The following is a 27,931-nucleotide window of genomic DNA, read 5'->3' as shown; positions in this document are numbered from 1 at the left end:
GACGACGATTATTATTATTATTATTAACAACAACAACAAGAAGCAGCCACCCACCCACCCACCCTCGTGAGGGCTGCGTGTGTGTTGAGTTGGTAGTGGGAGGGAATGAAGACGCGACAGGCGAGAAAAAAAAACACGCACACACACACACACACACGCACCCCCGTCGAAGCAGGCGAGAGAAGAGCCGCAGGAAGATGGCGGGGAAGCGAGCGAGAGAGAGAAAGAGTTGACGACGATGGGAGTGAGGAGCCGAGCAGGTGCTTTTGAGGGGTGGGTGGTGGGGGGGGGGGGAGGTGTCAGTCGCTAATCCCATCCCGGTGGGTGCAGCCGAACAACCCCAGAGCATCGATCATCGCTCGCTCGACTCAAATAGCTAACCGACTGACTCGACTCACGGATCCTGTTGCTGTGGCTGGTAAATGGCGGCTGTGTGGCTGTGGCTGCTGCTGACTGACTGACTGGACTATTGCTGCCGCCGCCGCACGGGGTTTCCGCGTCTGCTCGGGTCGTGCGCAGGGGCGTGTCCGGTCTATGATTGAAAGCGTCTTTTTCTCCCCCCCCCCTCTCTCTCTCTCTTCCCCCCCCCCTCCTCCCTCCCCCCACCACCAACCCATCCACACCCCCCCCCACCACCCTCCCTCTCTCTCTCTCTCGCGCTCTCAACCCCCCACCTCACCACCACCCCACCCCCCCCCCCGCGCTTCTCTCTCGCTCCTCTTTACCAGCGGACGAGGGTCCGCGTTTACCTCAAAGCTTCGGTTAAAACATTATTGCTAACTTCTGCCAGACCAGACTCGCCGTCTCTGCTGTCGACGTCCCGTCTCTTCAACCAACCCCCCCACTCCACCCCATCCCCCCTCTCTCTCTCTCTCTCTCGCTCTCTCTGTCTCCTCCCGCACCCCCACCGCCAACACCACCCTTCACTCACTCCCCTCGCACCAATTCCTCGGGCGGGCGGGCGCACTATGAAGCGCTCCGACCGAAAAGGACGCACTCGGAGCCAACCGATCGCCGAGGATTAATAACAATTATCGTGCGCAGGGCAGCAGGGAGCGGGCGTGGGGGGGGCAGACTTGGCTCTCCCCCCGAACCCGTTTCGCACAGAACAAGGTAATGGCCGTTTCCCCCCCCTCCTCCTCCTCTTCTCTTATTTGAACGCGAGTTCTTTTTCTCTCGCTCTCTCTCTCTCTTAGTTTGGCTGTCTCTCTCTCGCTCTCTCTCTCTTTCCTCCTCCCACCCACCCGGGGTGCGCCGCTCGCGGGCGATAACGCGCTCCGGTCAGCCGTTAGAGGTCTGTCATTAATATGCGTTGTTATGGGCAAGAGCCGCCATCTTGTTCTCCTCCCGTCGACTCTCTCCGTCCAGCCGAACCACCCCGCCGGGGGGGGGGGGGGAAAGGGGCGTGAGTGTGTTGAAAGCCCCGCCCCCGCCGCGCTCCTATTGGCCGTTCGCGCTCTCGTGGGCGTCGGGGCGACGTCAGCGCCGCCGCCGATTGGCCGCCGGAGCAGTCGGTCATTCATCAATTCGCGCCGCGCGCTGGTGAGTGTCAGTTGGCGAGGGGGGGGGGGGGGCGGGGGCAGGGGGCAGGGACGGGCCGCCGTGCCAGCGAGGAAAAAAAGGTTCTGGAACATTCTCGGATCGAGGGGGTCGCCGACCGGGATCCCCGGGAGCCTGTTACCGGGCGGGGGAAAGGTGTTGGCGGGGGAGGGCGGGGTGGTGATGGTGGGGGGGGGGGGGGGGGGCGGTGTTGTGTTGTTGCGCTGGGGACGGGAGGGGAGGGGCGGTTCATTTCAAACACGCCCCGGGACAATGATTTGCTGCAGCGACGTCAGTTACCTTTTGGCCCCTCCCCCTCCTCCCACGCTCCTCCTCCTCCCGCCCCCTCCCCCGCTTGTTCTACGTCATCGAACAGCTGAGCTCAGCGATCGGTGAAGACATGTGGACCAGAGGCGCCCCCTCCCCCCCCCCCCCCCTTCCCCTCCTCTCTCTCTCTCTCTCTCTCCCCCTATCCACACACACACACACAGAGTTACCCCCACCCCACCGACAGGGTTATCCTGCACACTGAGCAAAGAGCACCGCGTCCTCTCCCCCCAGTTCAGGCCACGTCCGCACTTTAGATGACGATGATAATAATTCGGTCAATCCCCGAGCGTCTGTGGGGGGGAGGGAGCGCTGCTGTGCGCAGTCGTCCGCCGCGTTTCGCCCGCGAAACACGCAATCGATTCGCTCCCCGGTGTGTTCTGCGAAGCCCTTCGAGGCGTCTCGAAGACGCGATGAGGCGCTGTATCCAATGCAAGGATTATTATTATTATTATTATTCTTTAGCAACCCGAAGGCAAAAAGAAGCTCAACTTTTGGAAGGAGCTGTTTTGTTTGTGTTTGTGTACTGTCACGCAAACAGTTTTGTGTTTCGTGCTTGATAACCTACTTTCCCCATGTTTCCTCCCCCCCCCCCACCCACCCACCCCATCCTTTAAATATTTGGGTATACAATTTTTTGTACATTTTCTCACAGCTGAGCTCAGGTAAACAATGGCATATAGTAGGTAGGTTTCCAATGTGTGTGTATATATATACACACACAATCGATTTTGCTGTTGTGATTCTTGTTGATTGATTGGAAAAATGACCAGGTTTAATGAATATTCTTAGCTGGCGACTAAAAAAATTGTTGTGAAATAATTCAATCGTTCTTTCGATAAACTACAATATTGAAATCGCATATTAGCAGAGCGTCTGGTTTACTGCCTCTCTGTTCCTTTAGCCTTAGGAAAAGAAAATAATTTGCATTAAGTAGTGGACAATAATCTCAATATTAAAAAAAAGTTGCACTTACAAAAATCTAACTTCAAAGTAAAGAACAACATCGATCCTATTTTAAAATTTCTGAATATAAATTTCTGTTCACTCACCCAAATAAAACTTGCAATCTTCTGATGTGAACAATTGAATGTCTAATTTACAGAAATATGGTTCAAATAACTCATGTTGTAGTACTTAAAGTTTACTGTGCATATCATGGACATATATTACTTTCATGTGATATATGGTTATAAAATAAAGGAATAGTATTGAGAGAACCTAAAATTAAAATTTTAATGATAATCTAACAAGAAGAGTTCTCAATTATGTAGCATGACCATAATTATTTTTTTTAGTTTGGAAGCAATATTCCGAGAGCTAGATAGCATCCCACTTAATTGTAAAAGGGATTGTATCATACACCATAATTGTGTGACAAAAAAAAATTGTTGAGTTGCAAGAATTTATTTACTGTAAAACAATTTGTATGTAATAAAAATAATAATAATAATTACCCTTGCCCTTCAGTTTGATATGTCAAATTTAATAAAGATTCAACTAATTTGTATAAATGGGTTTCTGAAATGCTGTAATAAATCTAGTTTTGAGTAAACTGGTAACTGTTCAGAGCAGCAACAAATTGCATTTGTCTCTCCCTTTTAATGTCGGGTGGACGTCCCAAGGAGCAGTACGCCTGCTGCTGCTAGATGAGAGAAAAAACATACGCCCATCATTTACCCGCTTACGAAAGATGTCTAGCCTTATCTGAATGGCTAATATAGTATTTAGATCCCCTAGTTCAGCCACAGCAATTAGTTAAGTAACCTTTATGTGTAATAATCATATCTTGAGCATTTTAAAATTCTGAATCTGCCACTGTTATCTCAATGCAAGTGGAACAAGCCCAGTTTTGCATTATCCTTTTAATGTAACATTTTGAATTCTGGAATGATTTGTGACTCTTTGAACTTGCTCTAAATTAACTTACTTAACCTTGCAGTCAAATACTTTTGCAATCAAAGGCCTGATATAACTTACTGGCATCTTATTTTGTTTTTCAAAAGTATCTACATTGTCTTTTCACACTTGTGGGTTCTTGTGGAATCTTGTGATATTTGGATTAATCTAACCGATTGTATGAATATGAACCGCTGGTGAGAGTTACCCAACCAGTTTTTAAAAAGTGCTCATCGTGGAATAAATTGGGCACAATACTTGCAATATTAGCAGAACAAATAGAATTTCAAATGGGCTAGTATGAACTTACTTTTGTAATAGTGATTGATGATAATCCGTACATTGGTAATAGTGCATTTCAATGTCATCAAAACATCTTGAAGCGCTTCACAGAATTTCCTGTAAAGTGTAGTGACTGTGTGTAGACAAATACTTTTCCTTGGTACCTGTGATGATGGAATAGACTGGGATAGAGTGCAATGAATATGGCTTTGGGATGTCCTGCTGGCATGAAATTTGTTGTTGTATTTGCATTAAGGATGAGTAGTAAATGCTCGTCCTCCCTAGTGGTACACACGTCTGACTGTGTTCTTATTTTAAAGAAAAAAATACCATGCTCAGCAGTTAAAAGAATACAATGATTTAACTCTAGGCATTTTCCTTTTAATATTGTATTCTTTACCAGGTTGATAAAATTCAAAACTCAGTAGAACAATATAGAAAATGACCTTTGGAGAATGGATTTCTCGCACATTATATAAGACCAGGTTCATTTACGTTTTAAATGTAACTTGATCTGTTTAAAGGGATGCATTGCATTCATTCAGTAGTAACTGTGTTGTTAAATAATAGTGACGTGTCTAATGACAGTTGTTTCTATTCTGATTGTGCTTTTACTGCTTCACAGATTGCACACATATGATGAGAAAACCCAGGAGGAGGATGAGAAATAGTTGTGGTAGACGTTCTCCATCCCCTTATGGACTTAAATGTTCACCAAGCAGAGAAACGCTGACATACGCTCAAGCGCAACGGATGGTTGAGGTGGATATTGATGGCAGACTACACAGGATTAGCATATTTGATACTTTAAAGATCATCACCGAGGATGACTTGACTGCTCAAGAAATTACAGAATGTAATAGTAACAAAGAAAACAGTGAACAGCCTCTTTTCCCTTCAAAGTCTAAAAAGACAGTGATGTGCAAAGACAAAAGGAAAGAATCTGCTTCGAAACATGCAGCTGGAGCATCTGTTGAATTACCTCAACCTTCTTTTAGAATCATTGAATATAACCCTCCCGATGCCCCACCCCTACCTTCAGCATATTACAGGTATATTGAAAAATCAGTGGAAGAACTGGATGGTGAAATTGAGTATGATATGGACGAGGAGGATTATGCGTGGCTAGAAATGATCAATGAAAAGCGCAGAAGTGTTGCGCTTGGCACAGTGTCGCAAGAGACATTTGAGTGCCTTATGGACAAGCTGGAAAAGGAATCTTACTTTGAAAGCAGGAATAAAGGTGATCCTCAAACTTTAATCGATGAAGATGCAGTTTGCTGCATTTGTATGGACGGCGAATGTCAGAATAGCAACGTGATCCTGTTTTGTGATATCTGTAACCTTGCTGTACATCAGGAGTGCTATGGAGTGCCATATATTCCAGAGGGACAGTGGCTTTGCCGATGCTGCTTGCAGTCTCCTTCCAGGCCTGTTGATTGCGCCTTGTGTCCAAACAATGGTGGTGCTTTTAAACAGACAGACGATGGTCGATGGGCTCACGTAGTTTGTGCTCTGTGGATACCAGAGGTGTGCTTTGCTAATACTGTGTTCTTAGAGCCCATAGACAGCATAGATAACATTCCTTCTGCGAGGTGGAAACTTGTTTGCTATATTTGCAAGCAGAAAGGCGCTGGAGCATCCATCCAGTGCCACAAAGCTAACTGTTACACAGCATTCCACGTGACCTGTGCTCAGCGGACTGGTTTGTACATGAAAATGGAACCAGTGCGAGAAACTAGTGCCAATGGGACAACTTTCAGTGTGCGAAAGACAGCGTATTGTGATATTCATTCCCCACCGGGGTCAGTAAAAAAGATTGTTGGGTTAAGTGACAATGACGGTGAGGAAGAAGACCAAGGCAAAGATGATGTTCGAGATGGAGATAGTCCAAGGAAAACATCGCCTAAAAAGACCAAAGTAAAATCTAAACAAAAGACAAAAAAAATCAGAAACTTTCTTGAAGAACGCCGCGCAGCAGTGCCAGTGGTGACTGTACCACAGATACCGACTCACAGGTGAGTCTTTTGGAATAAGCGATGACTATTGAAGAGGTCGTAACAGTTTATTTTGTTCTAACAAGATGCCATATAGCATAAGTTACTTTTTTTTAAAAACAATAGGAAAAACAGTCAATCATCCTGTTTTAAAGGTGTAAAATAGTTTGTGACACGTTTGTGTACAGGTTTTCCTTCAGATCATGTTTTTCAGATTCCAGAAATGTGGGCTTATTGCTGGTTATGTCCATAAAATCGATTTGAAAATTGCCTCATATTTTCCTCATGTGAGCTCAGGTGATCAGTTGTCATTTCTTTGAGAAGTACCATTCGCTACTGGACTCTTTACTTCCTTCTACATTGAATTGTACTGAAGGATGAAAAACTGAGGTTTCACCCCAGTAATATTGCAGTTTCATTCTGCTTCCAAAGGTATATGAAGTGTGTGGGGATGATGCTTCCCCTTCAAGAGCTCGGCCCACTAATCATTTGGATTTGGAGCTGTTTCTGGTTTCCCAAAAGTACAAGGTTTTTGTTATTTTCTGGTACAGCGTCTTCAATTTCAACTGACTAACCTGAAAAAGGAAATTCCCTGTTGTTTTACTAATACCAGATTAGCTCTTTTGCTGTATGCCTCACTGTATACTAAAGTTAATTTTCCACCTGATAAAACTTTTATCTCAAACACTGGTAAGGAAACTTTTCTTTAATGATAAGAAAGGTGTGCCAGTGGAATCTTAAGGCTTGCTGTTGACAGACCTTTTATTCCCCTAAGACACTTCTCGTACTAATCATTATCCCAGAAGAAATCAGATTCATTATTAGCAATTCTTAGTGCATTTCAGCTCATTAAAGAGGCTGCTTTTTGACTCAACATATTGTTTCTTGTGCTAGTTTTGAGAAAAACAACAACAACAAAAAACTTGCACTTATATAGCATCCTCCACGCAGGGTAACGTCTCTGAGCATTTGAGTGCTTTTGAGAAAAATCCGTTTTGTACCATCACTGTCTGTTTCACAGTTAGTGTCCAGTATTCCCTCTGGCATCCGTTAATTGTATTTTGCAACTGGCAATGAAGACTTAAAGGCCTATAGCCAATATTTTCTGTCTTTGGTTAGGATGATTAATGGATCAAGGCACCGGCTGAGCTGACCATCTCCAGATTGTACAATCACCTCTTGCCAAAAATTTGGGCTTCCAGTAACTTTTTACATTTTCTGATTCCTACTTGTATCCTGTATATCGTGCTCTAAGACCTGCAGTATTAGTTTCTATATTTAGGTTTGATTTCTAGATGGTACATGATACAAATGTTCAGCTGCGCAGCCATGAAACCTTATAATAATAATAATAATCCTTGCATTTGATATAGCGCCTCATCACGTCTTCAAGACGTCTCACAGAACATACTGTAAAGTGAATTGACTATATTTTGTGGGCGAAAAGTGTTGTTATCACATTGTTTCAAAAAAGTTGGCAAACGCATTGCTTAGTACCATTTGTGAGATTGTTCCTTCCTATGCTATCCTCATTTTCCTCATGTCTTACACAACTGATATCTCTAACATAGGGATGGACGTTGAGATGCTGTGCATATGCAGATCAGAACCTGCCTTTTTTTGTAAGATGTAGTTCTTTGAATCTAATGGCATGTTACGAAATAGGGTTAAAAGTCTTGAGTTCTGCTAAGAGTTCTGTTTCTACTACTGTTCATGTCTTGTCTGTTTGCTGAGCTTACCATTAATCAGGACATTTCATCCCAGCTACTCTCCTTTTCCGATTTGTTTGTCCTGCATCAGCTTGTGTGTCTCTCTTGCAATCTTACCCCTTGTATTTCTTGTTTTCCTTCTTCCTCATTTTGCTTTATTTTTAGATCTAAAAAACTATGGATACCCCAAACGAGAGGTAAGCTCTCAATGCCATTGACTTGATGGACTATAGCAGCAAAACGATTAAATTGTTAACTGTCCTGTTGCTATAATATAGGACATTAAAAAAAGTTCTAATCTGACAATGAAGACAGAAACTTTTTTTGCAGTATAAAAAGAATACACATTGAATTGTTCTGATGTGTAGAAAGTAAGCTATTTGTAGTGTGGTCAGCGTGATAAAAGTTTCAGGCTAGTTCTGTAGACTGTACAATCAGTCTTCTCCATTATTGGATCTGGTAACATATTGGGTTAAGTTTTCAAACTCAGCAAAGATATTGCCTCTCTCTTAAGGTGCTTGAATTCTGTAGATATCTGGTGGGTGACTTCCATTTTAACCATGCTGCTGTTTGAGCCAGCTGTACTTAATAACTGATGCCTTTATAAAAAAATGTTTTGCTTCTTGCAATATTGCCTCTTCCATTATTGTTGAGTTACTAAGTCCTGAACTGATTTTTTAAAAATGTTCCCTCTATCCAACTAAATAAAACTAGACTGATTTTTTTAAAATTGTTGAAAATATATAAATATTTTTTAAGTACTTCTTCCTACACAACGCAGGCACCATGTGTCCGGAAGCAGCAGATCAGTAGAGTTTTCAGTGACAACAGGACATCAAACAGGGCTCATCTGCATTTCAAAGAAGAAAAGGGAAGGAAAGCAAGAATAAAAGTTAGATTTATAAGTTCACAGACAAATCATGTACAAATAAGCAAAGGAATTTAAAGGGGGTGGCATTGGAGAGAGAAAAAGTCAGTTTACTTAGAACCATCTCACAAACCAATTGCAATTGTGAATACAAATCTTTTCGGATTACGATAACTGTCAAAAAGGCTTAAGAAATTTCTGGATTGAGCTGTATGCAAGAATTGTTCATGGTCTGTTATTCTGTTTGTAGTTGATCAGTTTCTCTATCATTCCTGTAATTGTGGTATGGGAAGCTTGCCAAAGTGCATGAAGAATTACGGATCTGATTGTTGAAGGAATATTATCCTGATAATAATTCTGTCTCTTAAATGAGATTGGCAAAGTAATCGTTAAAGCATGGAGTGAAAGAAATTAAAACTCCCAAGAATCTTAAAGAATTTGACCAAAACAAAGTTCAACTCCCAGATAATAATAATAATAATTCTTGCATTTGATATGGTGCCTTATCACATCTTCGAGATGTCTCAAAGCGCTTCACAGAATATACTGTAAAGTGAATTGACTGTATATTTTGTGGATGAAACTAGGACAACAACAACTTGCATTTATATAGTGCCCCTCACGCAGGGTAAGGTCCCAGAGCACTTGATAGTGGCGGAGCACACCGCTAAGCCTAGGAGAGGGTGAGGAAACCAGGGCACGAGGGACATGCAGAAGGCCGGAGCCAGTCGAGCGGAGGCAGCGGATTGATGGGTAAGCAGATCAGAGAGGTAGGCACACCTGCACATTATTTTGCCCACAAAATATACAGTCAATTCACTTTACATTCTGTGAAGATTCCGTGAAGCCCTTTGAGATGTCTCGAAGACGTGATAAGGCGCTATATCAAATACAAGGATCATTATTCTTATTATTGTTATCATAATCAGTGAAGGAATGGCAGATTCTGATAGTGTTCTGTTGAAACAAAGAGTCACTTAGTGGAAGAATGATTTTGAAAAGGTTGCGACTATTTTTCAAGTTTTGTTATCAGAACATTTGAGCGTTTTTTGTTTGAATACCTGTCAGTGAAAAACTCTCTATCAGAGATTGGGAATATTTATGTTAAGTAATATTCCTTTCAGGATCTTCTGGGTATTTTAGAAGGATTTGCCTTCTAATTCTATAGAACCAGGTTTCTATATTCAGAGGCTCTCATAAGGCATGTAAATAGTATATTTTGTAGCAGAAAATAAGAATTGTATTATTACAATTTAATTTACTCTGCTTTGTTTAAAAAAAACTTTCTTTTTGCATGCTTTAACCCCCACAAAAGTGATATTTAGAACTAAGTTGCTGCAACTGGTTCCCTCAAATTATGCCATCAGTATGCCATCTGTATTTTAAAAAATACTGGTTAATAAAGAAAATAAAAAGAAACAGGACGAAGATGTTAAACGATTCTTTGCATTTTAAGGTACATGTTTTTCTTCATGTACATGTTTTTCTTTGTGTTTCGCCCATAATATATGTATTATGGGCAAAAACTCAATAAGACGCTATATCAAATGCTAGGATTCATATTATTTTGTACTTCAGTTAGTTTCTTAAATAGAAATGTCATTGAAACATCACTGTATATAGGTTTCACAACTTAAAGTAGCTATTGGGGCAATGGTAATTTTACAGCGGGAATTATAAAATCTTCATGGTTGAATAAATAAATAAATGGTCATGAGGAGTGTGAAAATCATTGAGGATTTGGTGGGAAATAAAGTACGTTTCTTTAATAAAATGTTCTCAAATCAAGCATTAGTGTCATTTTTGTGTATTACCTTCAAAGTTCTGTTTTCATATCCTGAAGTTATGCTAATAGCTGTTGGATTGGTCACGGAAGAATGAAGATAATGGGATATCTCTTAGTTTGCAAACTGAGATCTGCAGAAGAACATATGGATCTATATGGGGGAGATAAAACCCATCAGACACATCAAAAATAAATGAGGCAAATTATTTTGGGGGAAATTTTATGTTTGGTTAAAAGTTCTCACTATATTTAAAAAAAGTAAATTCATCAGTTCATTTATTTATTACCCATATGTTATGGAAAATGAGTTGAAGCGAGTTTTAAGTGTCATGTTATTTATATTCATCTTATAACTCTGGCCTAATTCTTTCTACCCCTTGCATCAAACTGCACCCTCTTTGTCCCACATTATGCCATAAGTGTGAAAGAATGCTTAGGGCTGTGTTTAAATTTAGCATGCATGTGTGTGAGAATTAAATCTGTTTAGTTGAAGTTCCATTAGAAATCTGTCAAAATCGTAATGTATTTTAAGAACAATTTTGACAGATTTCCATAACTTACACCTAGGGAATTCTTATTAATCATTTAGCCTTTCCATGTAAATGCTGCACCTACAAAACTATATCATCTGCATTAACTTGGGCTATGGTCAAAATCCTCTGATTTACCCTCTTGCGTTAATACCATGAGGAAAAATTAACGTAAAATTTGGAGAAATCAGAACTGCATTGATTTTCATCCTTGCAACTGTCCTGCTCACAGTCGGCAAGCATACGTTGAAACGGCTAGAAGACGTGAAAATCGCTAAATCGTGCAAGGAATATTAATAATACTTATTAGTATACCTGGAAACAAAGTGATCTCAAGTTGAAAATTTTGTTTGTATTCCTGGTTTTCTGTTAAGATAAGGCAGCATTTGGGAAAATTAGTTTGCATAAGGCTACATTCATCTGGGAATGCCCCCCCCCCCCCCCCGGCCAGAACATTGCCTAAATGAAGCTTCATTGTAGTATTTGTTGCTGTATGATTCACGTGACACAAGGGGCTGCCAGAGGATGGCAGTAAGACTTTACCCCTAGTGTTAAGCGTTATGGGGTATTACATGAAGAAAGAGTAGGTAATAGGACTTCAGAGTCGAAATGCAAAGTTCCCTTCCCCCAGGCTCCCACACGATAATAGTTACAAAATTCTTGCTCTATTAGGAGTTCTGCAGTTTTATTCACAGTAATATTACTCCCACAAGTGAGAGACCTGGCTTTGATTCCCTGCAGGACAAAATATTGGGCAAGTTTCCTTACTCCACACGCCTCTATTTACCTCGCAGTAAGTAGAAACCTGGTTGTTTCGCCCGCAAAAATATACAGTCAATTCACTTTACAGATGTTAAAGATGCTTTGAGACATCTCAAAGACGTGATAAGGCGCTATATCAAATGGAAGGATTATTATTATTATCTGGGAGTTGAATTTGATTCAGTCAGATTCTTTAAGATTCCTGGGGTTTTAATTTCTTTCACTCTCATGTTTTAACGTTTACTTTGCCAATCTCATTTAAGAGACCATTATTATCAGGATTAAGCACTAAAGATTAGTGAACTGCATGTATTGGTGGCAGATCCACCTCATCTTGTTTGGAATGTTGTAAAGGCAGGTCTCCCCATTTTCTGGGTATCCTAAAGTGTCATTTAGAGTTTCACTTGTCTCAGGAAATCGCAATGCTGTGGTTTTATCCAAAACTTTTTACATTTACCTGAAAGTATCATCTGGTAGGTAAAGCAGGGACCGACTTGAAGATGCCAGTACTACGATTCCTACCACCAGTTCTCATTTTTTTAATGTGGATGTTGAATGAAAAATGTTATTTGTTTCCTCTCCCTTTCTATTCTATGGCTTGAAGCGGCTCATAACAATGCGGCCTTCCTATAGAATTCTAGCATTGCTACACTTACTTGTCTCAGTGGTGCTAGTATTATCGTCCATAACAACAGCATGACTGACTGCACCACCCATGTAAAACGTGAATTTCTTAAATAAGTAAGTATCTTTAGGTGAATATCTTTACTACGATTTCAACATCCTATTTGTAAGTAGATGTTAAGCATCTTTCAAAGAATGAAGATCATGCCTATGGTATTTATATTCTAGAAGTAAAGAGCACATCATTTCAGGGCTTGTGCAATTTACATTTGTGCAAGACATGAGACATTACAGAAGATCAAGTGAAGAGCTGCAGATGTTTTAAGTGATGTGATGCTGACAGGCAGTTATTTTCCACTTTCACAACCTTTCCAATGATATGTGGAACAGATTAAGGCTTCAAGCTTATAATTAAAAAGTAGTTTGGATTCTAATGGGGGGAGGGCAAATCGTTTGCCTATATTTTCCCTCGCTATTTTAAAAATGTACATTGATATGATGTAAAAATGTTTTTACATGCTACTGTATTTCTGTTATATTTTCTTGGTCACGTCACTGTTTCTAACTTGCCTGACTCTTGCCTTGCCTCAAATACATGCATGTTAAGTAACCAAGGAGACAGGGGATAAAACAGCAAGATGTACCAGAAGAGTTTAAAAAAGCGTCAAAAAATACTGGACACTTACCTTAGTACTGAAATGTACCACACAATCTATATATAGTCATTTTGTAATGTTGTGCATCCCTTTGTTTCTCAACAGGTTAAATAAAATCTGCAGTCGGCTGTCTATTCAAAGGAAAACCCAGTTTATGCAAAGGCTGCACAATTACTGGATATTGAAACGGCAGTCACGCAATGGTGTTCCCCTCCTGCGACGATTACATTCACATTTACAGTCGCACAGAAACGCAGAGCAGGTAAAATCAACGCAAAACTTTTACTAACTTCCCTTGGTACTTTAGAAGCTTGTAAATGACAGGCACTATTTTAATGCAATCCAGATAGGAAGTAAGTGGTAGTCGTATTAGTATGGATGCTATGGGATTTGGAAATCAGCCTTCAATCTAGTATGTTATTTGTCTGCCAGTTCTTTGTTTTTAATCTAATTTGTTGCCCTGAGGCTATTTGCATGACTTTGCTGTGTTATCGTTTAGCCCGTTTCAATATTCCAATCATGGAAATAAAATAAAAGTGTGTCATCAGTATGAGTGAGCTACTAATGCTGACTTGTATTCTATTCATACTTATCATTCACAATTTGTTTCAGAAGCAGTTCAATAATGGTAATTTTTTGATGAACTGGTGAAGTTGCCAACAAATTATAAGTAAGCAGCTTGGAGGTGCTCACATGGGAATGCTATGTTGAAGAGACCGAAAATTGAAGATGAAAAGTATGAATTGAATGCCTGTTCAGAGGGCAGTATAGTCTTTTATTTCAAAGGTCTTTGTGTTCAGTGCTCAGCTTAGTGTTGCAGTCAAAGCTGGATTTACTAGTGGCACTTATTGCCAATAATGAATTTGTAGCATAGGCAGGAGGTTTGCATTTTTTTCGTTGTGGCCATTGTGGGATTTGACTCCTTCTGTGGGTAAATTGTGGCTTTGGCAAGGTTTTAGAGAAAGGCTCACCAATACAATTGGGGTTGTATTTAACTTAAAAACACTGTTGCCAGAAGTTGAATGAAGGTGTAAATCTAGCAGTATAACAAACAATTTTTTTGTTAATGTGTTAGTATTCCGAGATATGTTCTTTTAACAGTAGATCATTTTACAGGCTGATTTCAAAATCTATCCGCGTATAATAAAGCAACAGTCACTCTTAAGATGTTTTCTTTAGTCCTGTTTTCAAAAAGCGTTCCTACAAAATTTCAGCCTTGTTTGGATGAAATTATTTTCTCATCCTTTTTTCTGATGTTTAAGTTTGTGTGTTCTACCTCTGGAGTTAAGGAGAATGCAAAAATAAACTCATAAAATATACAGTCAGTTCACTTTACAGTATATCCTGTGAAGTGCTTTGAGAGTCTCGGAAGACATGGTAAGGCACTATATCAAATGGAAGGATTATTATTATTATAAAGTAGAATTGTAATTGCCTGCCTTGGCAGTTAACCACGACACCAACACATTGAAATTGAGAGAATTAATGGTTAAAATCTTTCTACTGGGCTCAGTACATTGTTAGCGTTGCTGCTGTTGCTTTGGAAGGTGTACCTGTGTCACACGATGACCTGAAAACCAAACAGTGCATTTTAGCTCTCATTCTTGTCAATTTGTTGTATTGGGTTTCATCAGATGTACTTCCCAGAGTGGTAACCCTCTGTTCTCAGTTGCTATCTTTTAATTATGTTGCTGCTGTGTTCGTTTGTTTAATGTCCTTTTTTGTTAACTTCACAGAAGGAACAGGATGAAAAGAACAGTGCAGTAAAAGAACAATTGAAATACTGGCAAAAACTGAGGCACGATTTGGAAAGAGCTCGTCTGCTTGTGGAACTTATTCGCAAGAGAGAGAAGCTCAAGAGAGAAGAGGTAACAGCTTTATTTTTACATGTTGGGTTATTAAAAGAGCCGTAAGAGCTAACTTACTTCAGCTTTGGTGATGGCAGAATCCCTACTAATGTGATTATACCACCAGTAACGTTTTTGGTAAAGTGACATAAATTTAACATGGAAATGAGTATCATTTCTTTTACCCGACCACAGAAGTTGCACATGGGTGTGAACTGCACAGTCAAGTACAGTGGCCAGATTTTGTATGGTTCAAGAATGCCACTTGCCTTCACATAATATCATCTTCTTTCCTCTCCTAGTTCTAGAGTTTGTTACTGGTAATAATAATTATTATTATTATTATTATTATTATTGTTACTGGTAGACATTTAAGCGTACGGTAATATTTGTGTTCCCCAAGCTATTAACGGCCAAAGTTTGTTTGGTCACAGTGACCTTTTACTTTCCCCCAGTCTGAATGTGAATCTTGCTTTCTCCTGGCCTTTAATTCCTTGCAACCCAGAGTTTTGATGTAGATCATGATGTTTTAGCCAGCAAAACTCTGGGTAGGTATCCCAAGAATAATGCTGGTTACATTTGTTTTAGTCCTCCTAGCATATAGCTGTTAACGTACATCTATCAAAATGGTTTGGACATTTAATTTAGGGATTTTACTGAAGTTGATGTATCTCTGATTTATTGATTCGTAGTGTGACACATGTTAGATCTTCTTTGAGTCGTGGTTACAATTTATTTTTCTTTTCATCCCCCAAACATAAGAATTCATTCCATAATTCACTAGCGTTCATGCCATACAGGTCATGCTGCCAATTAACATGACTTTGAGAAATGGGAGTTCAGAGAGCAACTCCTCAAATTCTTTTGCACTATGCCACGTTTCTAAACAGAATTATACATTGCGGTTGCTGAAATGTAGACTATTGTTTCCGTGCATGGAGCAGACCTGTTGCTAAATGGATTGCAGCTGAATCATTTTGGACAACATGAGGGGAATATCGCTGCAGCAGTTCACTGTTCAGGTGCAGACAGTCTCTCCTCACAACATCTACAGATGCAACAACAGCAGCAAAATTACATTTGCATAGCGCCTTTCACGTCGGGAGGATGGCTAGGCTGCTTGTGCTGGTAATCTGTAAGCAACTCTTAAAAAATGTAAAAATGATTTTAGGGAATCGATATCCATTATCATTTTAAAGTGTAATGGAAACTTCTTTCCTAATTTAAGTTTTTTAAAAAAAAACTCTTTCTACCCCATTAAAAACAAATGTGGAAAACCTGCTTTCAAATTAAGACAGAAAATGTATCTTATATTTTAAGACGGTGAGGATTGCCAGACCTTTGACGTTTTCTATCTCGCTCACCCATCTAGAACTCGAGGACTATAGTCCTATGGCCATTAAGCTATTATGCTATTTTTTTGAAAAAATTACTTTCAAACTCTCATCAGTGTTTTCTGCAATAATTTGATCTGGTTGAGCTAGGGGGCTTTCAGAAAGGTTTCACATCATCTGCAACAGACCATCTATTACATAAAATTTTAGGATTAGCCATCACAGCAAAATGGGAAATTTGCAAGGAACAAATATTTTGAGACCACTTAGATTCCACACAAAACTGAACGCTGAAATGCACTTAATTGTGTTGTTTATGCCTCTGCTGTACTTATATTAAGCGATAATTATATTGTGATTGAATTGGGATTTCCATGCCTCAAATGTCCCTAGTCAATCAAGAGATAATCATTGCTTAATTCATAACCACGTAAACAATACAATTAAAGCAAACCCAAGATTAAGCAATAATAAAGCAGCATAACAAAGCAGTACTGCACCTGGACTAAATTAATCTGAGATACTCCTTTCCTTGCCAGATGATTATTCTTGCTCAAGATCATTTCCTGGAGGCAATGCTATATTATAAATCTAATGGAGCCATTAGCATGCTCTTGCCAGTACTGTTTATTAGATCCCGCAAAGCAATGGGATATTAAATAAATATTACCCCCCAAATTTCATTTTTTATATAGTTACTTTGAACAAATTTAGTACAAATACACTGTGTAGAGAGATATAGCACCACTTTTCATAAAATGTACTCTCTACAGTCATTTTCCCAATTAGTGTTTTCTTACTATATTTTCACTCCCTGTATATGTGACTGTACCATGAAAATTTAAGCATGATTGAGTAGGAATGCATACACCAATGTATTTGCATCTGCATTGATTGATCACATGAACAACACTGGATCACCAATTAAAGTTGGAAATTATAGGGAAACCTATACCAACCTTCTACCAACCTACCCTCTCCCTCTGCTCGGCAGGCACTGGCCTGCTTCATGTCCCCTATCCTCCCCATCCCACCATCAGTACTGGGACCTTCAGCCTTTCTGCCCCACTCTGTGGAACTCCCACCTTGGAATCCCTTTGCCTTGCCTTGCCTCTTTCAAAGACCATCTGAAGATTCAAGACTTTCCTCTTTGACCGTGCCTTCAGTCATCTTCCCACCTCTACTCCCAACTCTCCCAAATCCAACCCCCAGCTTGGACGCAAACTTCTGACTGTCCAGAACCTAGTGATGTCCTCCCAACGTGAAAGGCGCTATATAAATGCAATTGGTTGTTGTTGAAACCTTGTTATTTCCAGGTTCAATGTCTCACTACCTACCTTATAAAGACATGTTCAAAAGTAGCTGAACTCTGGTTTATTAGGTAGCTGCTGACATAATGTCTGTCCTGCGTGCGTGCGTGCATACATAGGAAGCGTGGCTGACGTCATTTCTCTTGCAAAGTGATGTAAGCGGTACTTCCTAGTTAGAGCACACCTGCACATCACAAAGTTGCGTTTGTGGCGACCTGGAAGTCAGGGCGTTTTTTTTGGGTGTAGTTAACACGCTAAGAGAGCCTGCTTTTTGGTACTTGAGAGGATGAAGCGTGTTCTTTCACAAAACTCCAAGAGAGAAGTGTTGCCAAGTAAATATCTAGAAGTAAGCCTTATTATAATTCCTTCACCACTAACATACTATGAATGAATTATTCTCCAGGTCAAAGTGCAGCAAGTTGCCTTGGAGTTGCAGCTTACCCCCTTTATTGTCTTTTTAAGACAAATTTTGGATCAACTTCAGGACAAAGATCAAGCAAATATATTTGCACAACCGGTAAACCTCAAAGAGGTAAGGCCTATTTAGCCAGGATGCAAGTAATATATATTATATCATGTAATGACTTTGCATATTTTATATGAAATGCTTTATTTTTCATATTTTTAAACGTTTGGTAATTACCAACATTGCAATTCAAGCAAAAAAATTATTCACCAGGTAAAGAGGGAAGCATGGGATAATTTTGTAATTTGTAATCTTTACATCAGAAAACCATTAATATAGGCAAAGGTAATCTCATCAACGAATCAATAAGAATTATAACAGAATAAGTTCAACCAGATATAGTCATAATGGCAACACATCTCTTCAGGAGATACGGTTGGAATATAAGAATCAACAGAAATGGATAGAACATAGAAGATGTTACACAAGATATTTTGAGAATTCTTTAATGTATAGGGTTTGGGAATGGGGTTGTAGGATGGGAGGGAGTTTCTTCCCTGAACAACAACTTGCATTTATATAGTGCGCCCCCACCCTATCCCTTAGAAGTATTTAATGGACACTTTCTTACCGACGCTTTTGTTTTTCAAGGTTCCGGATTATTTAGAATTTATTACACATCCTATGGACTTTTCCACCATGAGGAAGAAACTAGAAACTCATTGTTACAAATCGCTGGATGAATTTGAAACCGATTTTAACCTAGTTATCAACAACTGCTTGAGATATAATGCAAAAGAGACTATATTCTACCGGGCAGCGGTGCGGTTGAGAGATCAAGGAGGCTCCATACTAAGATGCTCTCGGCGTCAAGGGGAAAACACTGGGTACGACTACGAAACTGGAATGCATCTACCTGAATCGCCAAATTCAGCGGACTTCTACCGCTTCTCCTGGGAGGATGGTAGGCATTGTGACACCGCAGATTGTTTTAGACTGAAATTGCTATTTTCATTTGAGATATTGTTTAAGGCTGCTCATTATTCTAGCAACCTCTCCGCTCTCCGACCAACCTCTCCGCTCAGCAGGCTCCGGCTTGCTTCACGTCCCCCGCCTTGCCGACCCACTATTGGCGGGTGGGCTTTCAGCCACTCTGCCCTCACCGTCTGGAACTCCATCCCACAATCCCTCCGCCTCGCTCCCTCCCTTGCCTACTTCAAGACCTGTCTCAGGACCCTCTTCTTCATCCATGCCTTCGGTCATCCTCCTACCCCTACCCTCCCCTACCCCTACTGATCCCAACCACCAGCTTGGGTGTGGTTCCCTGATTGCCCAGCACCTTGGAATTTCTTCTGACATGAAAGGCGCGATACAAATGTAATTTGTTGTTGTTATTATTGTAGAGTTGAATTTTGACATGCTCCTTTGATAAAAGCTAGACTAAGGAAGGAAGTAAATATTATTTTTCGATTCATTTTATGTTTCTGGTTTGTTTTTAGTGGATAACATCTTGATACCAGAGAACAGAGCTCACATGTCACTGGAAAACCAGCTGAAGGAATTACTAGATAAACTGGACATTACATGTACCATGAAGTCGAGTGGAGCCCGATCAAAGCGAGTCAGATTGCTGAGGCGAGAGATCAACAGCATCAGGCACAAACTGGGACAACAACAGCTACACAACGGCAGCTACTCTGAATTGTTACGGGAAGATAATGAGAAACCACTGGCTGAAGGCAACGAGGATAGTGTTGAAAGAGGTATGATACATTTTGTTGTGCATCTCAATGTATTAAAAAGTAACATTATAGTAGGGCATGAGTTGGTAAATACTTTAAATACTTTAAAAATACATTTAAATTAACCTCCACTATAATCACTGTCATGTCAACGTGAGTTAGTCTTTTTTTTAACCATATTTCAACACTATGTTGTAAAACTATGTAGTTAAATAGTTTGTCCTCCGGATGAGATGTTACATCAAGGTCATGTTTGCCTGCTCAGATGGATGTTAAAGATCCTATGGTACGATTTGAAAAGAGTTTTTGTGTCCTGGTCAACAATACCCCAGATAAGATTGGTCATTCCCTGATTTAAAATCTTGATACTGCACAAAGGTATTTTGTTTTTTGGCTCCAAAGTTTCATAATATCTCCATAATTGAGATACTAAGGAGTATTTAACATCTAGGTATACAGATTAGGGTATTAAAATGCATTTCTATCCGGGTAAGCTGTGTGCATGAAATCACATTTGGTATAACCTTGCTAAAATGAGGTGATCCAAGCATTTTCATTGATGATACAGTGGAAACTCACTACTATAATCAGCAATGTCCCTCGTGCCCTCTGTTCCACCAAATTTGGCCGCTCTTTCAGCCACTACTCTCCGAAACTCTGGAACACTCTTCCTCTATCCCTCCGCCTTTCCCCTTCCTTCCCCATTTCAGTTCGCGCCTGAAGACCTTCTTATTCGACCGTTCCTACGGTCACCTCCCCCTCCCCCACCCCCTCCGGCTCGGCTTCGTGTTCCGCCACTGAGCTCTGGAACGCTACTCTGCGTGAGAGGCGCTATATTGTTGTTCTAGTAAACAACAGAGGGGTTTTGACCACCTTAGTGGGTTGACGTCTCTAGTGAGTTTGCATTACTCTACTATATATATCGTAATGTTGAAATGAAAACGACAGCAAAAAAGAATCATATTGGGAAGTTGACCGCACCAGTAGAATGACCGTATGCTGCGTTTCCATTTCATGACGGTTATAACCGCTTGAAAAGAAAAGCACTTTACTATTTTAATCTGCCAGTTGCATGGTGATTTTTGTTCATAATGAAAGACGTACAAGACACATCAATATTGCTTTTGTTGTTGCTAAATTGCTTCCTGATTCTAATCCGAATTGTGAGGTGGGCGAGAAACTCAGTTGCAGTAGATTCCGGAAGGTTTGTGAGTTTGCTCATTATTGGATTCTCTGGCTGTTTACATGAAAGTGTTAGATTGTGACTAATCTGCTTGCCGCTGCTCTGTCATCCCATTTCATGCTCTGTTGGTAACATAGATTTTGCAGTTCAGTAGGAAAGACCAGATTATTTCCTAATTTAAATACGATTTCCGAAAATTAAGTTACACTTCCATATTAGGTGGTGATTATATGTAATGGTCAATTAAATAGCAGCGGGGGGGTAAATTAACCACTTTAAAAATGGATGTTCCACACGTGCATAATCACGTTAATCACCGAGGACATTCATTAAGAATATTATGATTCAGAGTAACTCTTCACCTTAATGTGGATCATGATCTTTGCAGTTTTTTTAAACATACTCATGAAAATTGGTCACTCAATCTATGACTGTTTGTGGAACACTGCTGTGTGCAATTGGCTGCTGCGTTTCGCCCACAAAATATATAGTCAATTTACTTCACGGTATATTCTGTGAAGCGCTTTGTGGGATCTCAAAGGCGTGATAAGGTGCTATAGCAAATGCAAGGATTATTATTATAAGAGTTTTTGGACCATAGTACAACACAGATTACATGTTTCTTACAGAATTATATGCAGAATCAAGGAATAGGAGAGAATGGGAGGGAGTAAGGAATGGGTGGAGATTCGTGTGGAAACAATTCTAGCGTAGACTAATTAGGCCAAATGGCCTGTTTCCGTGCTGGGAATCTATGTAGAAACATATCTTGAGTTTGCACTATTCTGTGCATTTTCCTAGCTATCCCAAGTTTGAGGTCCTGTAAGGACCATTGGTGTTTCTAAGTAAGTTGTGGGGACTGGAACACTGCTTATTTCTCCCAGTGCCTTCGCCTTGCTTCCTCCCTCTCCTCCTTCAAGGCCGGTCTCAAAACCTTTCTCTTTGACCGAGCCTTCAGCTCCCCTCTCGACTCTCTTCCCCCTTCTCGCTCCCTCCCTTCCCTCCCCTCACCCTGACCATTTCCCCCCTCCTCGCTCCCTCCCCTCCCCTGACCATTTCCCCCCTGCTCGGGTCATGACCCAACTGTGCAGCGCCTTGGGACGCCCTCCTGACGTGAAAGGCGCTTTATAAATGGAATCTTGTTGTTGTTGTTGTTGTGTTTCGGTGGCTGACCTCTCTGACTGTTAGCTGATCTGAGTTTCTCTTTGGCACCTGGTTTAGGGTTGTAGAGTTTTATTAATAACTGGAAATCGAGTAATGTTTGCTCTTTAATTTAAATTTGATAAAATATGTGCATGTGAGTTTCACCTAATCCAATCTATTATGATTTAGAAGGATTTTAGCACCCTGATAAATATGAGTATGACATTGTACTGATTTTTCAAAGTGGTTTGATTTGAAATTCACTCTGTTAACATTTTTGGCATGTACGTTTGATTAAAGTGGAATGTGAATGTAAATTTTAAACTTTTTTTTTCCTCCACAGAGGATTCAAAGTCTTCCCTGCCACCTACACTGGAGCCAACAGGACCTGCCCCATCACCGTCAGGTTCTGAAACCCACACAGATCCTCCTACCCTCAAACCTGTGAGTGAGGGCAGGGCACACAGCAGACCGCACAAACGGATTAAGTCTGACAGTGAAGTCCTGAACAAAAAAACACTACAAAAAGATGGCCTTGGCGCACAGACACTCCAGCATCTCCTCAGTGATAGCGCTGTCAATGGCCTCGCTCTCCCTACCTCAGACACAGCAACGCAGTCAGTCAGTGAAGTGGGCAGGCGGACCTCTGTCCTCTTCAGGAAGGCCAAGAACGGAGTCAAGTTACAGAAGGGATCTGGTCAGCCTGTGGAGAATGGAGATAGCCAGCACCAAACAGAACAGTTGGCATTGAACACTTCTCCGCCAGGGACTCTTTCGAAACTACAGAGTTTACGTCAATCGAGGAAGAGGCCGCAGAGCCTAAGCTGTAGCTCAGATAGTGAAAGTGAGAAGTCTCCATGCACGCCTACAGAATTAGGTAATAGTTCTACCTTGTTTTTCTCCCCACAGTTCTGTTCTGCAACAATTGATCCTCCAAGGATGGCTAAATAGTACAAATCATGAACTTCTTTCTGTACAGTCACTGTCAGTGGTGTTTTATTATCTAGCCATAGTAGAGCAAAGCAGTCTGTTGGCTTTTAAAGAAATCTATATATCTGTATTTCATTGAAGGAATCAATTATTTTGTTAAAATGTTATATCTTTGCTGTACAGGGCTTTCAAACGGCTTTGGCAAACACGCCCCATTGTCAAACGTAGAGAGCTGTTCAGACTCCGAGTGCAGCTCCAGTCTCGGAAGCCATGGGGCATTCGACAATAACAGGTAAATAACAAGGCACAAATAACAGCCTATTTCATCATGAAGCTTCATTAAATGCATGTTATTTCTCGGGAACTGTGAGGATCAATAGATTGTCTGTTCACCTCTGGATTTCTGTGTGTAGCATACATACGTGGATCCCAGCCTAATGTGGATTCTCTTAAGCATGGTGATGGATTTCTGCTTGTGTCACACACTCGGCTGACTTAAAAAAAAAACTGTGGGATTTGGGTTGAATTTGAGCTGAACAGTTACATTTTTTATTACTTTCTCTCTTGGCTATTAGGATCCTAAGTGAAATATAGGGAACCTTAATGTGATAGTTGGGAGATCTCCTGCATAAAATGTTGCCACTAAATTACCTGAGAGGTTCTATACCTATTAAGAGTACGAGAATATGTTAAGCAGGCTATAAAAATTGTTTCTCACTTCTCTCACGTTTATGACTACACCAAATCCCCGAAGAATAATTAGGTATTAAATTCATGGTGCGATTCTGTGCCATTGTGGAGTCCTGTAGCTCAGTGGTTAGAGCGCTCGCCTTGCAAGCGAGAGGAGCTGAGTTCAATTCCCAGCAGGGCGAAAAGTTGGACAAGTTTCCTTACTCCACATGCCTCTGTTTATCTAGCATTAAGAACCTGGTTATAATAATAATTATAAAAATAAAATAAAATAAAAAAAAATTGGTCACTTAATCTACGAATGTTTGTGGGACAGTGCTTTGTACAATTGGCTGCTGTGTTTCACCCACAAAACACTTTACAGTGTATCCTGTGAAGCGCTTTTGAGATGTTTCGAAGACGTGATAAGGCGCAATATCAACTGCAAGGATTGTTATTATTATCATAACCTGATTGCAGCTTGAAATCCTTGATTGAGTTGACCTAGGCATCAAGTGTGTGATTTGTAATATGAATTACAACCAATTTTAAAATGCTTGTAAATTGATTTAGTTCCATACAGCAACTTATTACTAATAAACTTGTCCTATTCAGTCCTTCTGGCAACTCTCTGACTTAGTGGGATAAATACAGTACAGGGCAACTCTCTGACTTAGTATTGAACAGAAATGGCTGAGGCTGAGGTTCGGTTTTATTTCTGTACATCAGGCAACAGTAAATTCAAAGGTGGATTCATAGATGTATTCTCAGATATCTGGAAACACGATTTTATTATTTCCGCAGTCTGGGACCATGAGTTTATCAGAATATTTATCAGAATATTTTCCATGCTGGCCCACAGGCACTAAATTCAATCTACCACCATTTGATGAATATTGTACTTTCATCACCTGGTCAGTGGACGTTGTATGACTAGCAAATTGATTTAATATTAGTGGATTGAGTAATATTAATTACTCATAAGCAAACAGGTGTAAATTCTAAAATAAGGTTGTTGTTTTCTTGCCTCTACAAATGTGATAGTTATTTTCTATTCTGTGCTGAATTTAATTTAATCTTGTATTTCCTCATCCAAGTGGCTTGTCTCCCCCCAAACGTAGTCGAGGAAAGCCAGCTCTTGCTCGTCCACACTTGCTCGACAATGGGGACGGATTGTGTGGAGATTATAGTACTTCAGGTATGTTGTGTATAACTTCAGAACTTTGATTCCCAGCCTAATCAACAGCAGGGATAGATTCAGCAGTGAGGAGTGCATGCATGTACAACTGCTGATCATAATTGAGTTTAATGTCTCACCCTAATTGTGTTGACTTGTATCGGAGCCCATCAACACATCATAGCATAACATTTGGCAGGACTTTTTACACACCAAACAAATCTGTTTATTTCCTCAGTTAAATTTGGCGAAGTGTATGTAATGCTATTTTAAAATATGACCTTGAAACATACACTTCATACCATATTATTGTTGTAAAAGCAATAATTGCCTGTTTTTAAAGCAATTTAAATTGATGATTTTAATGAATAATTCAATTCACGACTGTTTGTGGGACCATGCTGTGCGCAATTGGTTGCCATGTTTCGCCAATAAAATACACAGTCAATCCACTTTGGAATATGTTCTGTGAAGAGCTTTGAGACGTCTCAGGATGGGATAATAATCCCTCCAAAACCAAAAACAATAATAAATTGGTCATTTCAATCTACGACTGTTTGTGGGACATTGCTGTGCGCAATTGGCTGCCGCGTTCGCCCACAAATATACAGTCAATTCACTTTACAGTGTGTTCTGTGAAGCGCTTTGGGACGTCTTCCCGACGTGAAAAGCGCTATATCAAATGCAAGGATTATTATAAGGCGCTGTATCGAATGCTATTATTATCATTAAAATCACAAATAAATATTTTGCATTTATTTACGTAGGACGAGGAGTTTGGACACCCTTTGAGAATGATGCTATCTTGGAGCCATTGGAATTAGTGTGGGCCAAATGTAGAGGGTACCCTTCCTATCCAGCACTGGTAAGCTTAATTATAATTAATTATAATTAATTAACTACTTCCCAACTATAAGCTTTTGAAAGTGGAGCACAGCATGTTTGCCTTCCTCAAAACAACGGTTGCCTAAATCAAAATCATTGTTGGGTCCAGTAATAATTTGGTCCTTGCACAGTATTGAAATTCATCCGTAACGTCAGAACCGTTGAAACCCGAGGACCCTTAACAATTCACGTTTTATGTCATTGGTTTGTTCTGACATTTTTGGAGCATTTTAAATTTTTTCATGACACACAGCGCTAATTATTCAGATTTTATGTAGCTCATTTTGGAAAGTGAAACATAAGGCACAATTTTATTTTGTTGAGTTTATCACCTAAACAATACAGTCATTTTCCATTTAGTCTTATAACTTTTGCTTGCTGTAATTAAAAGATGTCATTGATGTGGATGAATGAAAATGATTTTGAAGCAGATTTCTATACTGTTTAGTTTTGCATTGCTAATCATCCGGATCAACTTGGTGCATTTGCTTTCCCATATCTCAGTTTTGTATATAATTGTGTGTTCAACTGAATGTTATTTTCTTTCTAATTTATCTTCTGCAATATTCTTATTTTATAGATCATCGATCCCCACATGCCTCGGGATGGCCTGTATCACAATGGGGTCCCTATACCTGTACCTCCAATGGATGTAATAAAACTAGGGGAACAGATGCAGGCGGAAGCTGGAGAGAAGCTTTATCTCGTTTTGTTTTTTGATAACAAAAGAACCTGGTAAGTGGGGGTGGGGGGCAGAAGCCCGATCCTGAAGTAAACAATTTTGTATCTGTGGACGCTCACCTTCCTTTACCTCTGCTTCTGTTCTTACGAGCTCAGCTCTGTGCAAAATGAAGAGTCGCCATTTAGTGTATGTGACCTATAGCATTTGAAAATGCAAGTTGTAAGTTAAGTGTAGTGACTGTATTCGTAGGCGAATGTGGCAGTCAATTTGCGGACAGCAAAAGGTCAGGAAGTGAGCAATCAATTTATGTGGAGGATTGTTGGCGCAGGAAACCAGGAGAAACTCCCCTTTTTTTGATTAGTGCCTTGGAATCTTTCTTCATCTTCTGATGAAGATTTGTTGGCCCACATTTATGCACATAAAATAGTCTTTACAATATATCCTATGAAGCGCTTTGAGACGTCTTGAAGACATGATGAAGCGCTGTATCGAATGCAAGGATTATTATTATTATTATTATAATAACAAAATTGCAAGCCCAACTGCATCACTCACCAGCATTACAGAAGTGAAATAATTAAATCTGGTCCAGTAAATGTCTGTAACCTCTGAATGTGTTCCATCAACAGGCAGTGGCTTCCCCGCACAAAATTACTTCCTCTCGGTATCGATGACACGGTGGACAAATTGAAAATGATGGAAGGGCGTAAATCGAGCATCCGAAAATCTGTTCAAATTGCTTACGACCGTGCGATGATCCACCTGAGCAGAGTACGTGGAGAACACGGTTTTCTCACCTCAAACTACATGTGACTGTTTTTTTTAAAAGAAACCAAAGTTGCGGAAGGAGATTGTACAACGTGACATCAGGCGTCAGACGAAGATCCTTAATTTCTCCTCATTGTGTAAAAAAAACTAAATTACTTTTCTTTTTTTGTTTTTCATACTTTGGAGCAGATCGCCGAAAAGCCTCTGTCACTGCCAATTCTGAAATGGCCTTTCTTTGACTCGTTCTTTTTACGTTTATTCATTTAAACCTAGATCATGCTTTAGATCTCCCCAGTACAAATCCTGTTCATAGTGTTTATAATGCCTTTTGTGCGGAAGTCAAGGGGGAAAAAAAAATACGTGTACATAACTGTATTATATTGTTAAACACTAAATTATTTAAGGCTGCAGATCTCAAAATCTTTAGCTTCTCTGTGATGGTAATGGGTTTTGTACGCACACACTGTAATTTATTTGAGAAACAATACCATTTGACGTTTGAAAGTACTTGTTATGACAAAATGCAGTGGACTTGTGAGCTGTGTATACTGTGTAGTACAAGTTTAAAACATTTTTATTATTACATTTTATGATTTAGTTTTTAATGTATTCAGGCTGTTATATCAATGATGTTGACATACCTAGGGACCTAACAATTAGCTGTGTGTCCACTGTGAAACACAAGATGTTCATGTTGTATTTATTGTAGAAAGTAAGATTATTTGCTTTCTAGAACCGTTTATAAGAAGCTGTAATGGTCGAGAGAAGGAATTATGAGAATTGACACTTGCAAACTGTACTTTTACCTCTGATCTATTACAGTCCAACTATCTGAGGGTATATTTTCTCCTGAGAATTAAATGTGATGAACTAGAA

The 27,931-nt window shown here is 40.1% G+C and overlaps 1 protein-coding gene across 3 annotated transcripts; it reads left to right on the top strand.

Moving 5' to 3' along the window:
• Positions 1-100: 100 nt before the first annotated feature.
• On the top strand, positions 101-27,931 carry brpf3b (bromodomain and PHD finger containing, 3b). 3 transcript variants are annotated; one of them, XM_007894262.2, is made up of 13 exons: positions 101-260; positions 4,673-6,065; positions 13,085-13,241; positions 14,716-14,847; positions 17,874-18,002; positions 18,528-18,840; positions 19,376-19,639; positions 22,288-22,821; positions 23,058-23,166; positions 24,641-24,741; positions 25,488-25,585; positions 26,186-26,340; positions 26,917-27,931. In XM_007894262.2, the coding sequence occupies exons 1-13, from the start codon at positions 239-241 to the stop codon at positions 27,098-27,100; spliced, it is 3,591 nt and encodes a 1,196-aa protein (XP_007892453.1). In that variant the 5' UTR covers positions 101-238; the 3' UTR covers positions 27,101-27,931. The 3 variants fall into 3 exon arrangements, with proteins under 3 accessions (XP_007892453.1, XP_007892454.1, XP_042197961.1); XM_007894263.2 differs by lacking the exon at positions 101-260 and adding an exon at positions 776-1,113; XM_042342027.1 differs by lacking the exon at positions 101-260 and adding an exon at positions 1,576-1,622.

The sequence above is a fragment of the Callorhinchus milii genome, unplaced genomic scaffold, assembly GCF_018977255.1.
Source record: "Callorhinchus milii isolate IMCB2004 unplaced genomic scaffold, IMCB_Cmil_1.0 Scaffold19, whole genome shotgun sequence".
In the NCBI taxonomy this organism is placed as follows: Eukaryota; Metazoa; Chordata; class Chondrichthyes; order Chimaeriformes; family Callorhinchidae; genus Callorhinchus; species Callorhinchus milii.
This window is presented reverse-complemented; position numbering and strand designations above follow the sequence as displayed.

Excerpts from the sequence above, each read along its gene's own strand:
- brpf3b (XM_007894262.2), top strand. The coding sequence starts at position 239 with ATGGGAGTGAGGAGCCGAGCAG. Across the intron at positions 13,242-14,715 it reads CGCACAGAAACGCAGAGCAG|AAGGAACAGGATGAAAAGAA; the intron begins GTAAAATCAACG and ends TTAACTTCACAG. Across the intron at positions 18,003-18,527 it reads AACCGGTAAACCTCAAAGAG|GTTCCGGATTATTTAGAATT; the intron begins GTAAGGCCTATT and ends TTGTTTTTCAAG.